The following is a 21,574-nucleotide window of genomic DNA, read 5'->3' on the forward strand; positions in this document are numbered from 1 at the left end:
GGTCCACATATTTACACACTTTTTTGTTTTTAATATCAATTAATTAAAATATTGAAATAGTTAAGTGGCCCGGTTCGCAAACATATGGACCCCACAATGCATAGGCTTCATTTATGAAAATTCAGCAGGACACAATTATATCTTAGCCCGGTGTAGCTAGACATGAATTGCTTGAGCAAGAGGCCTAGCATGACATACAGGGATGGGCAATTCCCACCTTTAATGTTGTTAATTGGCCTTGGTGGGGGTGAGACTGCGAGTGGCTATATTATATCACGTGGGGGTTATAATTTTATCTGATAATGTATTGGGGGGGGGGGGGGGGGGGGAGGAGAAAAGATCAGTCCTTAATCGACCCCTTAACCAAACATAGACGGATTGATATAGATAAATAGTGGAAATAACCCTAATTTATACCTATTTGGCATGGTCACATGCATGTAATATAAACATGAAATTGACCATACAATATACTTCATCTTAGTCCGCTACAACATTAAACTAATTTGATAGGTTAGGTATATATTTTACTCCAATTGCCATTGACCCTTCAGCTTTGATGATCACTCTATCTTTACTTCTTTAGCGTTGGATGTTACTCCATATTGCGTAAACTATAGTCGTCCCATGTTCTCAGCTAGTTAGATGTAATTTTCATTCTCTATCTTGTGTGTATTTCTGCCTTTTCTTTTTATAGTTCCTTATATTAAAGGAACAAATGTTCTTACTAAATATGAATTTTTTAAGTAGATATATTTTACAGATGTTTTGACATTGAGACCTGAGTTAGTTACGCATTAGAATTTAAGAAAAACAAGTAAAAGGAGAAAAAATGTCCTAATTACCTATTTCCTTTTCAAATACAAAGTTTAATAATTATTGATATTTCATTTGTTTCTTATTAGTTCAACATGTCAGGATTATAAAATTTTGGATTTTTCCAAGCTGTCCCTATAGTTGTTAAATTGAATTTCTAAGATGTGTTCATGTTTTTTCAAAATTACAAGATATGCCCTCCAAATTAAGGTGTTTATTCAATCATACCCTCTAATGTTAACCCAATGTTGGTAGTTGTGTTAACTGTTAATTACCCCACTTTTGAGAGAAATTTTACGCCCAAATTGGGTTAGAGTTATATAAGTGGGTTAACATTAAGCATTTTTTCTACATTTTCTCATCTACTTTTTCTTCATTTTTTCAAAAAGCAACCATTGATTTATCAAGCTCTTGGTGTACTTCTTGACTCTTACTACTTCCTACTTTATTACAATTACTAACGTCGAGTTAACGTCAGATGGTACGGTTGATTAAATAACTGAAGTTAGCAGGTACAACTTGTAATTTTGAAAAAACATAGATGGACACACCTTAAAAACTCAACAACCTCAAGACCATAGCTTAGAAAACCCTAATATTTTTATAAATAAAATAGAACAGAGATAAAAGATGGCCTAATGTGATAAGGGGAGAGATAGAGACATATTGTTGGCTCGAGTAGCGATCGATTTGTACTTATTTGAAACTTCTAATAATAAGGAAAACATTCTAATATGCACTAATTAAAATACAAAGGAAAGTCTTTTGAATTTTTAATCACTAAAGTATGATAATGCAACTATCTTAATTAGACTATGTGTAATTCAACTTATTAAAGCAAAAACTTTGTCAAGGGATACTTTAATTTGTATGTCAAGCAAATATTTTGTTAAAGCAAATATGAGAATGACAATTATTTTAATTAATTAGGCTATATCTAATTCAATGTATATACATGGTCAAAATTCAATCAAAATAAGAACTCAAACCAAACCACATCAGTTTAGATGTGATGAGATTAGATGAAATGAACATAATAACCTTAGCTAATTAATTAAAGTATTTGGGTATTACACAAAACTTGAATACCCCAATTAATTATCACTGTTTTATTTTTTTTATTTAATAAATGCGAATGTAGCAGTAATCTAAATCCCACTTCCGACTTATCTAAAATCGAGTCAAGTTAAGCCCTAATTGGAGGGAAACTCTTCCAACATTTATGAATTGTTGTGTTTCCCAATATCAAACGAAATTTCTTGGTCAATCGAGCTAAAACAACTCCATTATTAGCTGATCAAAGCACTAATTATTGTATATGTTCCTATTGACCATAACTTACATTTGTGATTTTCTCAACAAAAAGGGGTTGTCGGTAGTTACCCTGTTGATTAGGAAGAATGACCCTTGATTAAGATGATGCTAATTGATTAAGATGATGCTAATATACATTTTCAAGTATTAATGATAATGAATGAGAAACCGACACATAAAAAGGTGGAAATCTAAAAGGTAGAGAAAATCCGACATTCCAACTTTAATTTTGGAAGCCATCAACCAAAAAAATAAGTAAAGGAAGATACCATAACCTCTGGCAAATGATCATACGATTAATAAAGAAATAAAGATAAAAGGATAATATGCCTTTCTCTTCGTATGTTATGCTACAGCTGTAATTTATCCACAGAGAACAACATTTGTATGACCGATTTATAGACCAACAGTGATATTTTTCATAGTACAAAGTTTTTTTTTATTTCATAGTACAAAAGTTTTTAATTTTACAGTTCATGTCTTTTTTTCATAAAGGTATATAAATATGTATCATACAAGTATATAACAAAAAGATAGAAAATAAAATTCTCTTCGTATGATGCATGCATGTTAGTGATATTACCTAGTTAACAATTACTCCGTAAGTGAGTAGGAATTATGGTTACATGACTAGTGTTAACGGGAATGATTTTTTAACATTTTGGATTATTGACAACTCATAAAAAGAGAGATTTGAAAGCGTTTCATGTTTTTGACATTTTTTTTCTTTGTAAACATTCTAGCTCATTACATATTGCGGGAGGTCAGATCAACCTAATTTGTGTTTTCGGTATCAAACTTATTAGATTTTGTCAAAAAATACAACTCTTTTTTCAGACTTAAAATAGTGTTTCCTTTAGGATCTGAGTTAAAAAGTCAATTACTTCATTCACTTATCAAATTTGTGTTACATTACTACATTAGTACCCTTGAACTTGGAGTTATCAATTTGTATTAAATATGTAGTGATATCATATAAACTATGGCTTTGGTGGGTGAAGAAATCTTTATCTTTCGATGTGAGACAATCAGTTAATGTAGACAATATACTCACAGTTGTATCATCAACATTTAGAACTTAAACTAGTATCAGTATAACAAATCCTAGTCCGTTTAATGTAACATACCGCCCAAATATATTAATTAACTTCTTCTATCCATTGTACTTGATTGTACAATTTGTAACTTAAATGATAGAATTAAAGCGAAGGTTTAAGAAGTTTAAGGCGCCAAATAATATCTAAGAGTACTCTATAAAAAATAGTTGCATGATCTATAAGTTGTGATTGTAATAAAGCAACATTCACCATAATAATTAGCTAGTCAATTATTGAGCTAATTAATTTAAGTTAGTCGACATCCCCTTATAATATCTGCATGGTTGTATACTTGTATACTTCGTATATGTTTGGTGAGTAGGGTAATTGCATGATACAGTTTGTTGGTGTGGTTTAACTTTACTATTTATAGTATAATAATAATTTAATTGCATAAAAATGGGTGCATGTTGATAAGAAGAGGCCCTTAATTAAGTATAATTAATTAGGCGATATGTTTCGAATATGAGTCATAATATATCTTTCACTTTCATAAAAAAAGTTGTATTATTGTGCCATTTTAGTAGACTGCCATGTGGCATAAGAACCAACCTAAAATGCAAAATAGGTAAAAGCTAAAGATATTGGCTCATTGACCCTCAATCAAAGACATAAACTTTGATAATGACATCGTTGAACTTCTAATTAGCCTTATAGGATTCGATTTTTATTTAAACATGATATTAAGTAATCATCTTTTTATTTAATCTTGGAAAATCTCAAATTAGTGTTTATAGTATAAACGTACTTTTTAAAAAAAATCAATTAATCATCTCAATAATTATATTGATTTAAAATCTTATTCTTATTAGTGTTTTAACATTATTCGCCACTCAGACCTACCTACAATGCTTCCTTGAAAATCAATTAAAATACTTATTTATGTTAATATAAATCTCAAAAATTAATTAAATAGTCTAATTTATATCAGTGTTTTATCGTTATTTTACTCGAATCTACCTACAGTGCTTCCTTGAATTGAAAATTGAAATTTGAAAATACTTTATGGTACATACACTATTAATGGACTTTCACCCACTATAAACTAACTGTTGCTAGGTTCTCGTTATTTTCAACACTCCATTAGGCTGAGGTAGCTCGCACTTTATTATATAAAGGCCAACATCATACTAACTCATACAACAAGCTCTACCTTTCATTTCTTGTTCTTAGCTTCAAACTATCCCATCTTCTTCACCTTTATATTTATTTTTTCTCTCCTATATTTGCATGTGACACATTTTCTACTTTAAATTGTTCATATAATATCCTTATCTTTTTCTCTTCTATAAGAAGATTCTTAGAAAATTTAATCTTATACATCTTTTTTACGTACGTTTTGCTATTACAGCCTAAACAAGCCCTTACAAATGATGCCTATAGAGCAAGATCCAACGTCTAATACAGGAAGTCCAACCATTAACAATCATCATCATGCTGCTAATTGGAATAATCCTGAGGATTTCTCGGTCCATATCGAGCCCTCGAACCGGGGTGTTAGTCCTTGCTTAGAGGATTTGGAACCCTTCAATCATCAACAATCATCAGTCCCTTCTCATTTTTCTACTTTGCATGGATCCCTCCGACCTATCACACTAAAGGTTTCATACATATGCTCTATTATATACTTTATGCTAATAATTATATTAGTTATGCCATTATCTAATCTTATTGCTACATATACTAGTATAAACTTATTAATTAACCATTTTCATAAAAAATATTTACATATTTTATCTTAGTGTTGCAAATTTTAGGAGAGCTCATCATAAAAGGAGAAAAGTTTCATTAAGATTCATTTTCATCTATTATATGTCATAATTATACATTATATTGAATTTAACATACCTCAAATGTGTTAATGTGTACACGCTAAATTCCTAGTACACTAAAAATTTACTACGAGTAAAAGTCATTTTTATAGCTAAGAGCAAGCAAGTATTGTGCACACTATTTAAAGAATAGACGTATGCTTTAATTATGGAGTTAAAGATTTTAAGCTATTTACATATATACATGGTTATTTGGAAAAATATAATGAACCATTACTATAACTAATGTAACAATTTTTGTTTGGTATACGAAAATAAAAATTATACTCCTATATGTGATTATTATATTCGGACAAAGGAAATCAAGATACCATTACTACTTATGTCTAAACATGTTTCCCATCCACATGAAATATAGTATAGTGTATTATAACTCTTTATGTTTTCTTACCACATTTCCTAGTAGTGAATGAACCATATTGTGCTAAATTAATTAATGAATAATGACTATTGTTTGCAATATTGCAGTTCCAAGATGTTACATATAACATTCCATTGCCTCCAACAAAAAAGTCCCCTTACTGCCTCGGGCCATCGGGTCCAAAGCTAACCCGGGTGATACTCAATGGTGTGACGGGTATTGTACGTCCTGGCGAGCTCCTAGCAATGCTAGGCCCGTCAGGTAGTGGCAAGACAACCCTTCTCACTGCCCTAGGAGGCCGGCTCCCGGGTAAAATAACTAGTGGGTCAATTACCTATAACAGGCACCCGTATTCAGGATCCATCAAACGCAAAATCGGGTTTGTAACCCAAGATGATGTGCTCTACCCACACTTGACCGTGACAGAAACATTAACGTACACGGCCCTCTTAAGGTTACATAATAAACTGACCAAACAAGATAAAATAGACCAGGTAGAGATGGTTATTAACGAATTAGGTCTAACCAGGTGTCGAAACACTATGATTGGTGGGGCCCTCTTTCGAGGGGTCTCAGGAGGGGAAAGAAAGAGGGTTAGTATAGGTCAAGAGATGCTAGTGAACCCGAGTTTATTATTGTTGGATGAGCCCACATCGGGGTTGGACTCAACCACGGCTCAACGGATCATGGACACCCTTAAGAGTCTAGCCCGTGGAGGACGGACGATTTTGACTACGATCCATCAACCATCAAGTAGACTATACCAAATGTTTGATAAGGTGGTTGTGTTATCCGAAGGGTGCCCTATTTATTATGGGAGTGCTAGCCATGTTATGGACTATTTTTGTTCAATTGGGCTAATGCCCGGGTGCAACTTTGTTAATCCAGCTGATTTTCTGCTTGATCTTGCCAATGGTACGTGCACTTTGCTTGCTTTATTCTTTTAATCTTCAATTCGTTCTTTTATAAATGTAGTCTTTTCAATATCTCTTGACATGTCGAGTTAAGAGTCACATATTTTATTGAAAATTGTGTGAAAATAGTTCTTTATAGTTTTATTTGATCTCCTATATGCTACTCTATATTGAAATTAAATGATACAAATATGAATTAATTGATGTAGCTAGTATTACATAACTAGTCTTATGAAACGTGCACTACGATTTGTACCAATAGAAAGAAGGGAGAATGACGATAAAAACAAAATGAACAATTATCAATGGTCGTCTCTACATTTTATTTTTCTAAAAAATTATGGGACAAAAAGTGATATGAGACATATTGACATGTCCCTAAGGTTATGTGCTTTTACTTACTTCTATTTTCCCTTAAATCTCATGAGATCTTCATAAATTTTCTCTATTTCAAGCAATGGAAAATTCCCTTTTTTGCCAACATTAGCCCCACAACACGAGTCCACTTAAAAGGACTTATAGTTTTCCACTTTCCTTGGTTACCAATAGTACACAACTTAGAAAAACATATGTATAAATTAATGAGAGATCGAGATAATAATGACAGCTAATTAATTCCGAACAGAATAAGTATATATGATAAATAGGAGCTTTTTGGTCAATTATGATGAAAATGAGGTATTGCAAGTGATTATTGTTAACATGTAGGGAAAAGGCCTTAGTCAATTAATTATAGAAAGTATCACGGGTGTGCTACAGTTGTAACTGGTTTATACGTGGAACTGATACTCGTGAAGTTGTATGTGCTATGGTTGTTGGAGACGTGGAATAATATAGCTATCTATACAGTGCACACATTTCTCCCTCACTAGCTCCCATTTAACCCATGACATTACTAAAACGCCTTTAAGGCTAAAAGTGACCATTTACAGTTATAAAGTGTTGAAATACGTATGTAGTACATATGCTTGGTGCCTTGGTGGAGTATTCCAATCATGCTCGCTGAAGTTGGTAGGAAACTCACCTTATAACTTGAAGGTAACATGTTCGAACCCATCATCAACTACATATATATGCTTGGGAGTAGGGGGAATCCCTTACTTCCCTTCTCTATTATCAAGCATTGACCTGTAAAATTAGACTGTCTTCATAGAAGTACTACGTATTTAATATTCAAAATCAAAATTATATATTAAAGAATAAAATATGTTTAAGTCTCGTATAGGGAATATTTTTCTTTTTTAGTCCTGTCTAATAATTTCTAGTTGAGATTAAAAACAAACAAACAAACAAAAAAAAAAATTTACTTTTATGATATGACCACCAAATAGAGGCACACTAAGAAAAGGTTAAAGATAAGCAATTGTATACCTTAAAGATTTTTATGGTATGGAAAATTTGTTCGTTTGTTAGAGATTCTAATTATTCCACTTAGATTGTAGCCTTATTATTTTAATTTGTGGTACGGTAAAGAGATGCTATATTAATAATAAAAGCACGGTACAATAGGATAATGTAGGTTGTTGCAACTTTATTATCTTCATTTGTGTGTTGTTAATTGTAATCTTTTGTGGTATTTTAGTTCATGTAGTAACTTTACATGCAACATGAATAATATGAAAGATATTCCTTATAATCACAAGGATAGATTGTTAGTATAGACTCAGTAATGCATTATATATGCATGCATGACTTTCTTGAGTTAAAGAATGCTAAAAGTTGACGAAATATTTACTTTTTGATTTATCTAAATTGCAAAAGATCCAATAGAATTGCTACAACATATGCTAAGCTTAATTGTGAAAGAATTATATGCACAACTGTAAAGTTGTTGAGAGTTGAAAGTATGATTTGGTTCTCCTTGTCACATTCCATAAGTTGCTTAGCTTTTTCCTATTGAATTTTGTCAGCTTCTTCTCACATTACATATTCAGATCAAAATATCTTTGGGGTTTTAACTCCGGGGATGTAAAGCGAGTTACAGATGATAATTGATATATCATATATGCAAAATAATTAACTATATATATATATATATATATATATCTTATTTAATTAAGTAAATTAATATCATCCCCAATACTTTAATTAAATAAGTTAGATGTTGATCATCCACAACAATTTAGGGTACATTACATATATACTAGCTTTATGTCATGCTATGACATTTTCTTACCTATAGGCAAGATCGATGAGTGCCCTAGTTGAAATTTATAAGTCACATAAAATTTCACCTTTTATAAGCTGGTCAAACTCTTAAAGAAAAGTCAAATAATAAATAAGGAAAATCTCTACCCCGAATATAATGGAGATTTAATCCAATTATGAATACGGAGAGTACTTGTATTTACAAAAAAAAACCATTTATATAAAATTTTAAGGACCAAGTCACTAAAGAGAAAGTGGGAAAAGAATTGAAATCAATGATAATGGAAAGGAAAGCAATATTGTGAATAATAAAAAGAGAAGGCATCAAAAAAAAAAAGAGAAGGCATACGTGCTAAAATTCTATATGCTATTTTAAGTAAAGTTGTACGTCTTTTGTTGAATTTTTCGTTGATTAAAATTCTCTTCTTTGCTTTTATAATTGAAAATTGAGAATTATAGAAATAGGAAAAAGTGAGAATTATTATGTCTCTATTCTTCGCATAATGAAATCTTACCTAGCTCCTTACGTAGTTTTATTCGTGACAATAATATAGAAGACTAAATTTGATGCCAAATAATAATTAGATGCATTTTTTGCATTATTATATGAGGAATTTGTAGTCAAGACATTGATTTTTGTAAATAAATAAGGCATGCAAATATTCCCCTAAGCTTTCTAAGTTTATATCTGAGATTAATATAATTAGCAAAGATTTGACTTAATTATTCTTGTTACAACTTTAAAAATAATTAGTCCATTTTCTACATTAATCATATGTTATTCTTATGAATATGGTTTTATAATAAGCACAACTTTTTTTGAGGGGTAATAAGCACAACTTTTGAAAGAAGAATATATGACAAATTAGTTATATGCTTGTAAAGTGGTAATTGCAATTGTAATATTATTAAATGTGTAATTCTATTTTTCTTTATTGTAATGAAACATAACTACATAAACATATTTGTATACAAATTTGTGTATAGATTGATAATTTGATACTTTATAGTTCAAGTCAGGACGATTAACGAATGTCATTTATTCTTTTATAACTTATATGCTCCGTATCATCTATGATTAGGTATTGTCCCGGACACAAGGCATGATGATCAACTCGAACACCATAACAAGTTGGAGCATCACGACAATGCAAGTTCAACCAAACAATTTTTAACATCTACATATAAGAAGAACATTTATCCTGGATTGAAGGCTGAAAGTCAGCAAAGTTCAGGAGATCATTCACATTCCAATTTGAAACCATCATATAAAAGTAAGCATAGTCATTATCTAAAAAAGGCGGTCCATCGACATAATTTGAAAATTTATGTACCTTTGTATAGTATATAGTTTAATCAAGTTTAGAAACTTATGTACACAGGTAATGAAGAAAAGCAATGGAGCACAACATGGTGGGAACAATTCAAAATATTGTTAGAAAGAGGGTTGAAAGAGAGAAGACATGAGTCTTATTCTGGTCTAAGAATTTTCCAAGTTTTGTCTGTTTCAATCATTTCTGGTCTTTTGTGGTGGCACTCTGATATCACTCATATACAAGATCAGGTTAATTCTCATTATCTATTCTCTCTCTCTCTCTCTTTTTTTTTCAAGAATATTGCTTAAAAAATTGGTCACCTTCATTTTGATTTATAGCAACATTTGAAAATTTTTATTATATAAAATTATCAATTATCTTATTTATGCGAATTAAAGTATTAATTTTAAATTAAAGTATAATAATCCCTGTGTTTTCTTTTAAATACAACAGTTTGACAATTGCACTATTCATATAACATGACTTAATTTTTTCACCACCTCTATAAATCAAATAAATGTTATTATATTATATATCATTAGATTAGTCATAATGTCTAAATTCATAAAATAATTTTGTTATAATTTTTACTAATAGGCAATTAAAGATATTAATGGTGAAAGTTGCGTCTCGACAAATATGCCGGTCAAACTAATGCATTTTAAAAAAAAAAAAATAACAGAAAGTATTCAATATACAGCAGTACTCTGTATAAAGTTGTTTAAATTACATCAAGTCAAGTCTATGTGACCTATCGTTTAGAAACGAATGGAATTTAATATTGCAAACATGTACATAACGATTATTATTTTACGAAAACGACCTAAATCTGATGAACTAAGCCCATTTTGTTCAATTTCGCAGGTTGGTCTACTCTTCTTCTTCTCTATATTTTGGGGATTTTTCCCTTTATTCAACGCCATTTTCGCCTTCCCACAAGAACGACCAATGCTATCTAGAGAACGAGCCTCGGGCATGTACAACCTCTCGGCATACTACCTAGCACGTATGGTTGGAGACTTGCCTATGGAACTCGTACTCCCTACAATTTTTGTGAGCATTACATACTACATGGGTGGACTTAAGCCGTCCCCCTTCACCTTTCTCCTCACCCTCTTAGTCGTCCTATACAACGTGCTCGTGTCACAAGGCCTTGGACTAGCCCTAGGCGCGTTGTTAATGGACGTGAAGCAAGCCACAACCTTAGCATCCGTGACAATGCTCGTGTTTTTACTAGCCGGAGGGTATTACATTCAACACATACCGCCTTTTATAGCATGGTTGAAGTATATATCGTTTAGTCACTATTGTTACAAGCTTCTTGTTGGGGTGCAATACTCAGGGTACGAGTTTTACGAGTGTGGGTTCGAGGTCCGGTGTAAGGTGGCTGATTATCCAACAATTAAGCAGCTTGGTATTCACAATTTGTGGTTTGATGTTGTTGCCTTAACTATGATGTTGGTGGGTTATAGGCTCTTGGCTTATGCTGCATTGAGGATGAACTTATCTCATTAGCTAACCTTTGTGCAATATTTGTAAGACATGTTTTTATGTCATTAAGATGATTTTGAAGGATATGTAACAATGTATTATGTTTCTTGTTTAAGAAAATGGAATTGTGAAATAATTTTACAATACTTAACAAGATATTTGGTATCCATAAACTAGTTTTTTACCAAAGAAATCCAATTACAAGTAATCAACTTGGTATTATTGTAGTAATCTTGAGTTAGTTTATTATATTTGGCTTGCTCAATTTTGTATGGATTGATTATTTGATTATATGAATTTAGTTTCACGTATTCTTTTTCGAGCAAATTCAAGTTCATTAATATGATAATTTGTTTATCAAATGGCAAAATTGTAAATAAATCAACAACTTTTTATTAAATGTGGGTCCCATTATTGTTGATATATTTACGAAAATGCCATGATGACTAGACATTTATGTTGTTTTATTTACCATTTTGCCATTTGATAAACCTGGGCTTTCTCTTCTTTTTCTATCAAAATTTTAGATAAAGTATTGTGTTATAGATGTGTGAAGGTAGGATTAAGTGTCCATTTTGCTTATAAACATTGTTGGGTTAGTCTGACCCAAATTTCATAACCCAACTCATTATATCTCAAGGTTTTTAGAAAACTCCTCACTTACCAAGTTCGAGATTGATAAGTTCGATGGCAAGATTAGTTTCAACATTTGGAGGATTCTTATGAAGGTCGTTCTTGATTGGAGCGGATTGGACGCATGATGGCGTACGTGAAGCCATACACGGTGTATTCATCATTCAACCTTGGTTAGCGTTGCGTCCTCGTCAAATGAGCTCAAGTATGTCACATTTCTTTTCACCCTAGATGTTGATTGGGTTATCAAAAGATCTTTAACATACCCTTTTGGGTTCATACGACGAGTACATGCATATGGAATTTGTTCCAAGGTGGAGCTGAGATTGTTGGGTTAGTGTGGCCCAAATTTCATAGCCCAACTCATTATATCTCAAGGTTTCTAGAACACTCTAATATGTTGAAAAATTGATAGAGAATTATGAAATAATCTAAAATTGGTTAATGCGTATGAAGCTTCTAGATTTTTTATATGGATAATTTAAAGAGCATATATGTAGAATTTTCCACACACCTCTTCCATCTCCATACATACCCTATAAATAATAGTGGTGTATGTATCCATATGCATTTCCTCCAATACTCCGATAACATATGCTCTATGAGTGTCTAGGCGTAGCAAGGGCAGGGCAGGGCAGATGGGGCGTTTGCCCTGGGTCTTTGTTGAAAAAGTCCAACTTCAATATAATACAATGCCCAAAATATATATATTTTTAAAAAAGTGTGTATTGTACAACACTACAATAGTACAGAGTACTATCTAATTCCAGAATATCAAACAGTATTTTTGGTCAACGCCTCCCTAATTTTTCGCCTAAACTTATTCACTTTCCTATGTGAATTTTTATTAACAAAAAAAAAAGTCATTAATTCCAATGTATTCCCTTCTTTGGGTAATTTTATTTTCCAAAATTTATCTCTATTCGATTACCGGTCAGATTTTCAATCTTTAAAAAGCAAAAAAAATATAACGACATATATATTGGTTGTATTGTATAGATCATGTATATATAATCATATATGAATATCATATTTCAATATCTTATTGTAAATGATTAGGTACGCTATTAAGTACAATGAATTTTGTTAAATATATTTTATAACTATACAATATGTGATAAAAGTATAGACAAAAGTTTTGCATAAAAAAATTATATGTGAAGTATAACAAAAATCTTGTACGACAATATTTTGCAATATATGGAAAAAATAATCTACATAAAAAAAATCCTAGTAAAAAAGACATTAATGTACATGAAATTAAATTAATTTTGCTGAATTGAAATTATTTTTCCTGAACTGACATTATTTTTACTGATTAAAACTGATTTTTACTAAACTGAAATTATTTTTATTTAATACGAATATTATTTTTGTAAGGTAAAGTGAACATGGCCTTATATAACATTTACACATAGGGTTCAGTCGGTTCACTGACATTTGCCTATATTACACGCTAATGACTCCCAAAAGATCATGTCAAAGAAGTCATTTTTGCACCTTGTTATACCTTGTTACTAACTCAACACATCTTATTGGAGCGAAAGATGATTCCCAAAGCTTCTATTTTTCGCAAATTCTAGTGTTTCATCAAACATGAGTTTGATAAGGAATATTGTGAAGAATTCAATCCTGTCTATTGTTAATTGAGCTATAAGCTTAGTAGCCTAGTAGGTTTAAGTCCGTTTAACCAATAACGTGTCATGTACAATAATAATAAGCAAACAACGGACAACTAAATTAAATGCAAAGTAACAAAACTTAGTTTCTGAAGCATCACAAGACATCCTTGTATGCAAACACAAGCAAGAACTCCTTGGGATCAATTTCACATATGACATGTGAATTGATTGAGAAGAGTTCACATAAGACGTACGTGTTCAGCAAAATGTAATTGTAGCTGTTAGTAGTGATAGTAGTTGTTAACTGTATGTGTAGCTGTTAGCTATCGTCTAGTTGTTAGCTGTTAAAATAAATACGGAGTAATTAAGTATGAAATTAATATGAACTTTTTCACTAAACTCCAACCACTAAAGTCTAATCCCACTGTCAAAGACCCATACTCCACTAAATGGTTGAATAAGTCAAACTACTAAAAATTACAGAATTACCTAAAAGATCTCAAAAGCTACTGTCAAACACGCCCCATAAATCCGAAAATTGATTTTGGCACACCCTTAGTTGATTTTGGCACACCCATATGTGAGAAGAGCATAGAAAACTATGCTCTCACATAGGGGTATGCCAAAATCAATTAGGGGTGTGCCAAAATCATTTCTCAACTGCTATTTGTCGCTCCCATTTTACCAGGTAACGCTCCCTTTTTTTCTTGAAATTACCACTATGCCCTTTATGCAATATGGGTTATAAAAATGAACTTGTTCCCCATTTGGACACCATACATGAAACGGTACCCTTACTTCACGAAATTGTTGTCCCGAGCTTCCCAAAATCGGTCCCCACGACCTTGCAACCAAATCGGTCCCCACGACCACCTAAAATTTCTATTTTCAAAAATCGTTAAATTTTCCGACGGGTCTTGGGTCATAGACGGCGAGTGGAACATACGTACGCCGGAGAATGCGTCGGATCATTCTGTAAGTATTTTTTTTTTATTTTCGGTAAGTAGGACATCCGCCTAAAATTTCGGGATGTCCTACGTACATCCGCCTAAAATTTCCGGATGTACCATGGAACATCCGGAAATTTTAGGCGGAAGTTGGGATCCGCCTAAAAAATCCGGATGTTCCATGGTACATCCGGAAATTTCAGGCGGATGTACCTAGGCACATCCGGAAATTTTAGGCGGATGTACCTAGGGACATCCGGAAATTTTAGGCGGATGTCCCAAATTTTTTTTTTTTTTTTAAAATTGTTAAGTACGTTTATCAACATATGTCTTGTGATTATTGTTGTGATTTAGTATTTGATAATTAATGTAATTTTGTTGTATTAATATGATTATTAGTAATATGTTTAATTATTATTATTATTATTAATATTATTATTATTATTATTAATATGTTGATATTATTGTTGTTGTTGTTGATATTATTATTGTTGCTGTTATTTTTATTGTTGTTGTTGTTGTTGATTTTGTTATTATTAATTAGTAGAAATATAATTTTAATATTAATATTAATATTAATATTATTATTATTATTATTATTATTGTTTTTATTATTATTGTTTTTATTATTATTATTTTGACATAAAGCATGTTTTGTTTAATTTGTATAGGATATGTAATCTGAGGAAGGCGGTGACGGTGTGAATTATAGTGGGAATTTTGTCACCGATACGTTTTTTCCTACATTTGACGATGCTGTTACATGGGCTGATAGTGTTTCCATAAAATTGGGATTTATATTGGTGAAATCGTCTTATAACAAAACCATTTATGGTCGGCCGTATCGGTATTTGCGATGTGATCGGTCACGAAGGAGCAAGCCGAGAGATTTGGAGAACGCAATACGGAAGGACACCAAAACCAAAGCTAATGGTTGTCCATTCTACATCAAGATATATTATGATGTCAGCACCGAAAGTTGGAAGATCATTGCGAAAAATGATCACACCGGGACACATAACCACCCAATGATTGTGTACCCAGAGGGACACCGTAAAGTGAGCGGATTGAGTCCGGGTGCAAAACAGGTTGTGCGGGACATGACAAAGTCCAAGGTTGATCCCCGTAACATCATGTCCACTATTGCCGAGCAATTTCCTGATGATCATCCAAACATCCGACACATTTACAATTGCCGAAATGACTTCAGGATGGAGATGTCCGAAGGAAGAGGAGTTGTTCAGCAATTTCTTCATCTGGCGAGAGAGAGTAAATACATTTACTGGTTCACGAATGATGATCACAACGTTTTGCAACATGCATTTATGGTGCACCCGATCATGGTCAACATACTTCGCACATACCCACATGTCATAGGTATGGATTCTACTTACAAGACCAATCGATATAACATGCCTTTCTTTGAGATAGTAGGCGTGACACCGACAAACCAGAATTTTCTAGTTGGATATGTTTTCATGCGCGACGAGTGCACGGCTAGCTATCGGTGGGTGTTGCAGAGATTAAGGGAGTTGATTGGGTTTGATAAAGAGCCATCTGTATTTATTTCAGACCGCGATCTTGGGCTATGTGCGGCTTTGAGAGAAGTCTTTCCAGGGACGTCACATTTACTCTGTTTATGGCACATCAACAGAGATGTGGAGGCGAAGGTGACGAAGATGTTTGGAAACAAGAAGGTTGGTGTCAGTTTTAGAGCTGGGAGATGGTTCAAAATCGTGAATGCAACAACACAGGCAGAGTATGATCGTGCTCTAACTGCCATGCAAGTGAGGTGGGGAAAATATCCGGAAGTGATTCAGTATGTTCAGAGAACTTGGCTTTGTCATAAGGAGAAATTTGTGAAATTTTGGACGAACCAGGTTCTTCATTTTGGTAACACCACCAACTGCAGAGTTGAGAGCCAACATTCAGCAGTGAAAACTTGGTTAGAATCATCCACAGGTTAGTTGTATTATTTTATTAGTTGTTCTCGTTGTTACGTAATTTTAATTGTATTAATTGTAATTGTATTTGAATTTACTAATTAGAATCATTGGCAGGTGCTTTGGATACCGTATGGGCCCGAGTCCATAGTCACATCGGTAATCGCATCATACAAATTCGTAATGACTTGGAGGCATCAAGGTCTAAAATTGGTCAGATGTACAAACAGTTGCCACTGTCACGTATAAATGGCAAAGTGTCTCAACATTGCTTGAAAGTTCTGGATAACGAGACGAAAAGGATGCGGGATTTGAGTTACCAGGTCCATGAACGGTGTGGATGTGCTATGCGTATGACCCATGGTCTTCCATGTGCTTGCCAGATACATGAATCGATAGTTGCACAGACGGGATTGTATAGCAGCCAAATTCATTCTTTCTGGAAGACACTGGTTATTGGTTGTGATGGTGTTAACATTCCTGAAGTGGTAAATGATTCGACCGAGGAGGCTGCACATTTTCGGTCCCTGATCGACGAAGTCATGGAAAGTGACCCGGCCGTACGTCGAAATGTAACGCGAATCATTGAAGAGGAGCTACATCCAGATCATTCACACCTTGAAGAACCACGTATCAACCTTAACACTCGTGGTCGACCGAAAAAAAATAACACCAGGCGTGATCGTAGCTATTTCGAGCATGTGAACCGTCAACACACTCAACGTGGTGGTGACCAAGAACCAGGTAATACTAAAATTCTATATTTAATATAAAAATATGTAAAATTAATACTCGTAGCTTTACTAATAATTTATCTTTTAATTTTGTGTTGTAGATCCAAGTGACATTAGTCAATGCAGGTATTTGAACTTCCGTGTACAGCCACTGCATGTACCTGTACAGCCACTGCATGTAACCGGGCGCAACCGAAGGAGCTGCAGCACTAAGCCTGGGTAGGGCACCTAAAACAACACTCTGAGATACCCCAGGGACAAACCTGTTCCACAACACAGCTGTCATCTCAGTCGGGAAGTCTACCCGATACATCTTCAAGTTAGTCGGCCTCTTGGCCTTCTCTGCCTGATGATCTCGCGGGGAATGCCTTGCACGAAACCAAGCTGGCGGACCACTCTATCCGGCATGTACGGCTCAATGATGTTACGGTACTGGATGCAGCCAATGAATAAAGTGGGGGGCACTCGCAATGCAGGATCAGCTCCGTACGGTAGCCAGTTCACCTCACGGTCGGTAAGCGCATCAATCCTAGTACGAAAAGCTAACAGGCGCTCCAGGTTCTTGCTAGGACATCCCGCTCCTACATCCCAAGCAGACGCACGAGGCATTTGAAGGTCCCGGGTCAAGGTACCCTGCTGTGGCCGAAAGCACGGAAAGTACTCGTAAATCCACGCTTGCAGAAGCGTGAGACAACCAGCAATCGAATCAGCACTTTTCCGTGATGCCGTGCCCAGTTGCCGATACAAGTAGGCCAGTGCAGCTGTTCCCCAAGCATACTCGTTAATAGGGACATCCGTGTGACATAGCTCGTGGAGGAAGGAAGGATGCGTACGGTTACCACTCTTGTCTACAAACAGTGTACCTCCAAGCACTAACCACAAGTATGCATCAAGCTGCTCACTAAAATCCCGGTCGACCGCCAACGTCGACTCAAAAATCTTATCAGTCAACACCCCACTACCCTGCCAAATGGTCTTTGTGCCGCAAACCTCAGACAGATCATCTGGAGTCATATCCATGGTGACCGAGCACTCGTCCCGTAACACGTCCGTGCTAGGAGTAGTGGACACCATATTGCCTGCAACCCGTAACCCAAGTATGTTGTACACGTCGTGCAGCAAGATCGTAATCTCCCCAAATGGCATGTGAAAGGTGTTCGTATCTGGCTGCCACCTCTCAACAAAAGCAGAAATCAACGGCCAATCAAGTCTCTTAAACATCAGGCCGGGCAAGTGAGACAACCAACTAGCATCAATCTCCGCAATGGCCTCCACAGATTGACGGCCTCGCCAAGTACACAAGTCAGAACATAACTTTGTCCTACTCAAACAACGCAAAACACTACGCTCCTGCTCCATCCAGATATACCGTGCCACGTGACCGCCAAAACTAGGGATAACTGACCCATCCTCAGGCCCACCCGGCATCGGTTCCTGCACTAACCATGCCTCTGCAGAGCTGGAAGTAGGCTGACTCGACCCACTACCAACAAATCTCCCAAACTGACCCCTATATACCATATGGTAATCCTGAGGGTCCTGTTCTTCATCCCGGTCACCAGCATGACTACCCGAACATTCGTCTTCCTCGTCAGATATGGGTGCTCCACTTGCAGAGTACAAGGGCCGACTACTACCAGACTGTTGGTCTCTCGACCAACCACTAGTAGACCCGTATTGCTGCTGCTCGGGCTGAGCCAGTGAAGATCGAGATGTCTGTCTCCTAATAGACGCATTCAGACGTCGTGATATTGCAAGTCGAGCACCAGAACCCTCGATCTACATAAAATTAAAAATTAATCCGATTTTAGTAATAACAATAACAATAATAACCATAATAACAATAACAACAACAACAATAATAATAACAATAATAATAATAATAGTAATAATAATATCAACAATAATAATAATAATAATAATAATAATAATAATACTAACCATAACACTTCAAAATAACAACAACAACAATAATAATAACAATAATAACAACAACAATAATAACAATAATAATAATAATAATAATAATAATATCAACAATAATAATAATAATAATACTAACCATAACAACAATAATAATAACACTTCAAAATAAAAATAAAAAAAAACAAAATCCGAAAAAAAAAAAAAATTAACAACTTTTTTAAACGGCCAAAAAAAAAAAAAAAAAAAAAAAAAAAAAAAAAAAAAAAAAAATTGGAACTTCCGCCCTAAATTTCCGGAAGTTCCATGGAGGATCCGCCTGGAATTTCCGGATGTTCCATGGAGGATCCGGAAATTCCAGGCGGATCCTCCATGGAACTTCCGGATATTCTGGGCGGAAGTTCCAGGATCCGAAATTAAAAAAAAAAAAAAATTTACCTCGTCTCCACCGCCGCCGCCGCCTCCGCCGCTGCCACCAGCTCCGCCAGAAGTCCTCCCTCCGAATCTTAGCCTAATCCGCCTCGAATCACTCATGTAAAACAATTTTTGAATTTTTTTTTTTTTAACAAAAAAATTGTTTGAGAGTTAGAGAGTAAGAGAGTTTGAGAGTAAGAGAGTTAGAGAGAGAAGTAAAGAAGTGAGAAATGTGGGTCGGGAATGAAAAAACCGTATTTATATATCAAGGGTAAGATTGGAATTTCAAGAAAAAAAGGGAGCGTTACCCGGTAAAATGGGAGCGACAAATAACAACACCCCAGTGTTTTTTTATCCTTTTATAATTTACCTTTTTTAATAGAAGAAACCCTATTATAAACTTAATGAAAAAACTTAATGAAAAAAATATATATAAATAAATAAAAAAATTTGGGAGATTAAACGGCGCACATTTTATAATTAATCTCAGTTAACATTTTAACCCCATTCTCTCCTCAAATCAAAAAAACTACCCTCGAAACCAGAAAGAGGTTATGGCGGAAAATGCTGCAGGAAACTCAAAAACGCTCAAAAATGGCGAACGTTTATTACCTTCAGAATTGAAAGAAGAAATCTTCGTAAAACTCCCAGTAGAAGACATTCTACGTTCTCGAAATGTGTGCAAACCCTGGAAAACGCTGATCGACAACCAAGAATTCAAGAAAAAGCACTTTGAAGAAGCAAAACGCTCAAATTCAAAACTCATTATATGGCGTAAGAGCTTTTCTTCTCTTGAACCCACTCTCCAAATCATTTCCCCTCCTTTTAACAGCGTTTCACCTCCTATTGAAATTAATCTCAGTCAATTTCTTGATGATTCTGTTTTTGATGATTCTGGTATTATGATTGTTTCATCTGGGGGTGTTGTTGATAATCTTGATTTTAAGCAATTTGGGGTTGTTAATGGGATTGTTTGTTTGGGTTGGAATTCATTTGTTGTTGTTTGGAATCTTTCTACTAGGGAATTTAAGAGGTTTAATGCTCCTAAAAAGGATTGGGTTTTTGATTTACTTGAAGATTCTGGGATTAATTATGATGTTTCCCTTAATGATCAAATTTGTGCATTTGGGTTTGATCCAATTGAGCAAGATTACAAGTTTTTGATTGCTCATTTTACTTCTGCTTTGAACAATGATGGGAATTGTAATAATAAGGTGTTGTTTCAGTTGTATTCTGTGAGGAATAATGCTTGGAGAGGGGCCGTTTTCGACTTCCCGTTCATTAATGGGGTTGTTACTGGTGATGGGTACATGGATGATGGGAAGTTTTATTGGTTTGTTAAGAAATGTGGTGAGAAGATGAAGGATGGTAGTTTTAGTCCTGCTGTTATTGCTTTCGATTTTTGTAACGAGGTTTTTGAAGTGATTACATTACCTGTGGAATTAGCTCGTGGAGATGACACGATTGCTGTGGCTAATCGCGGGGTTTTGGAGATAATCACGAGTTATGATGATGATAGGGAAGAGGAGGGTTCGCGCAGTGAGGTGTGGGTTATGGGAGATGGTGGATCATGGAGCAGGACATTGAGTGTTGATCTGCCTTGTATGGTTGAAAGACCTATTGGAGTATTGAAGGATGGTGAGATCATGTTTGAAAAACCGAGTAAGGTAGATGGAGTTAAGGAGCTTGTGTTGATTAATCCTGTTACTGGTTCGTGTAAGAAACTTGGCCTTGATGGAACAGAACTTTGGATGTTCAACTATGTTCAAAGCTTATTCTCGATCAAGCAATGAATGTGATAATGCAGCAGATGGTGAATATCTTTTGTTAGTTGGTTTTCGCGGTTAGCTACTTAAGTTGTTTTAAACTCTCTGTTTTTTTGCTATCACCAGACCAGTTTTTGCTATGTGAAAATTGTTTAGAATATGCCTGCTATATATGGTTATTGTAGTAGCTTAGTTGTGGTTTCAATAAATCCTTTTGGTCTAGTTAAACAATGCAGGTCTTCTTATATCATGTTATATTCTGATATATTATGATTTTGCACTAGATTACTGCTGATTGCAAAT

At 34.4% G+C, this 21,574-nt stretch overlaps 2 protein-coding genes across 2 annotated transcripts; both read left to right on the forward strand.

The window, feature by feature from the left end:
• The first annotated feature begins 4,384 nt into the window (after positions 1–4,384).
• On the forward strand, positions 4,385–11,475 carry LOC145601258 (ABC transporter G family member 21-like). Its single transcript, XM_081657232.1, has 5 exons — positions 4,385–4,828; positions 5,528–6,335; positions 9,565–9,756; positions 9,865–10,046; positions 10,663–11,475. Exons 1-5 carry the CDS (start codon positions 4,598–4,600, stop codon positions 11,311–11,313), a joined length of 2,064 nt encoding a protein of 687 aa, XP_081513358.1. The 5' UTR covers positions 4,385–4,597; the 3' UTR covers positions 11,314–11,475.
• An 8,584-nt stretch (positions 11,476–20,059) lies between these two features.
• Positions 20,060–21,298, forward strand: LOC145600415 (F-box/kelch-repeat protein At3g23880-like). Its single transcript, XM_081656313.1, has one exon. It carries the CDS (start codon positions 20,060–20,062, stop codon positions 21,296–21,298), a length of 1,239 nt encoding a protein of 412 aa, XP_081512439.1.
• Positions 21,299–21,574: the final 276 nt, after the last annotated feature.

The sequence above is a fragment of the Chenopodium album genome, chromosome 21 (assembly GCF_948465745.1).
Source record: "Chenopodium album chromosome 21, dcCheAlbu1.1, whole genome shotgun sequence".
Taxonomy (NCBI): domain Eukaryota; kingdom Viridiplantae; phylum Streptophyta; class Magnoliopsida; order Caryophyllales; family Amaranthaceae; genus Chenopodium; species Chenopodium album.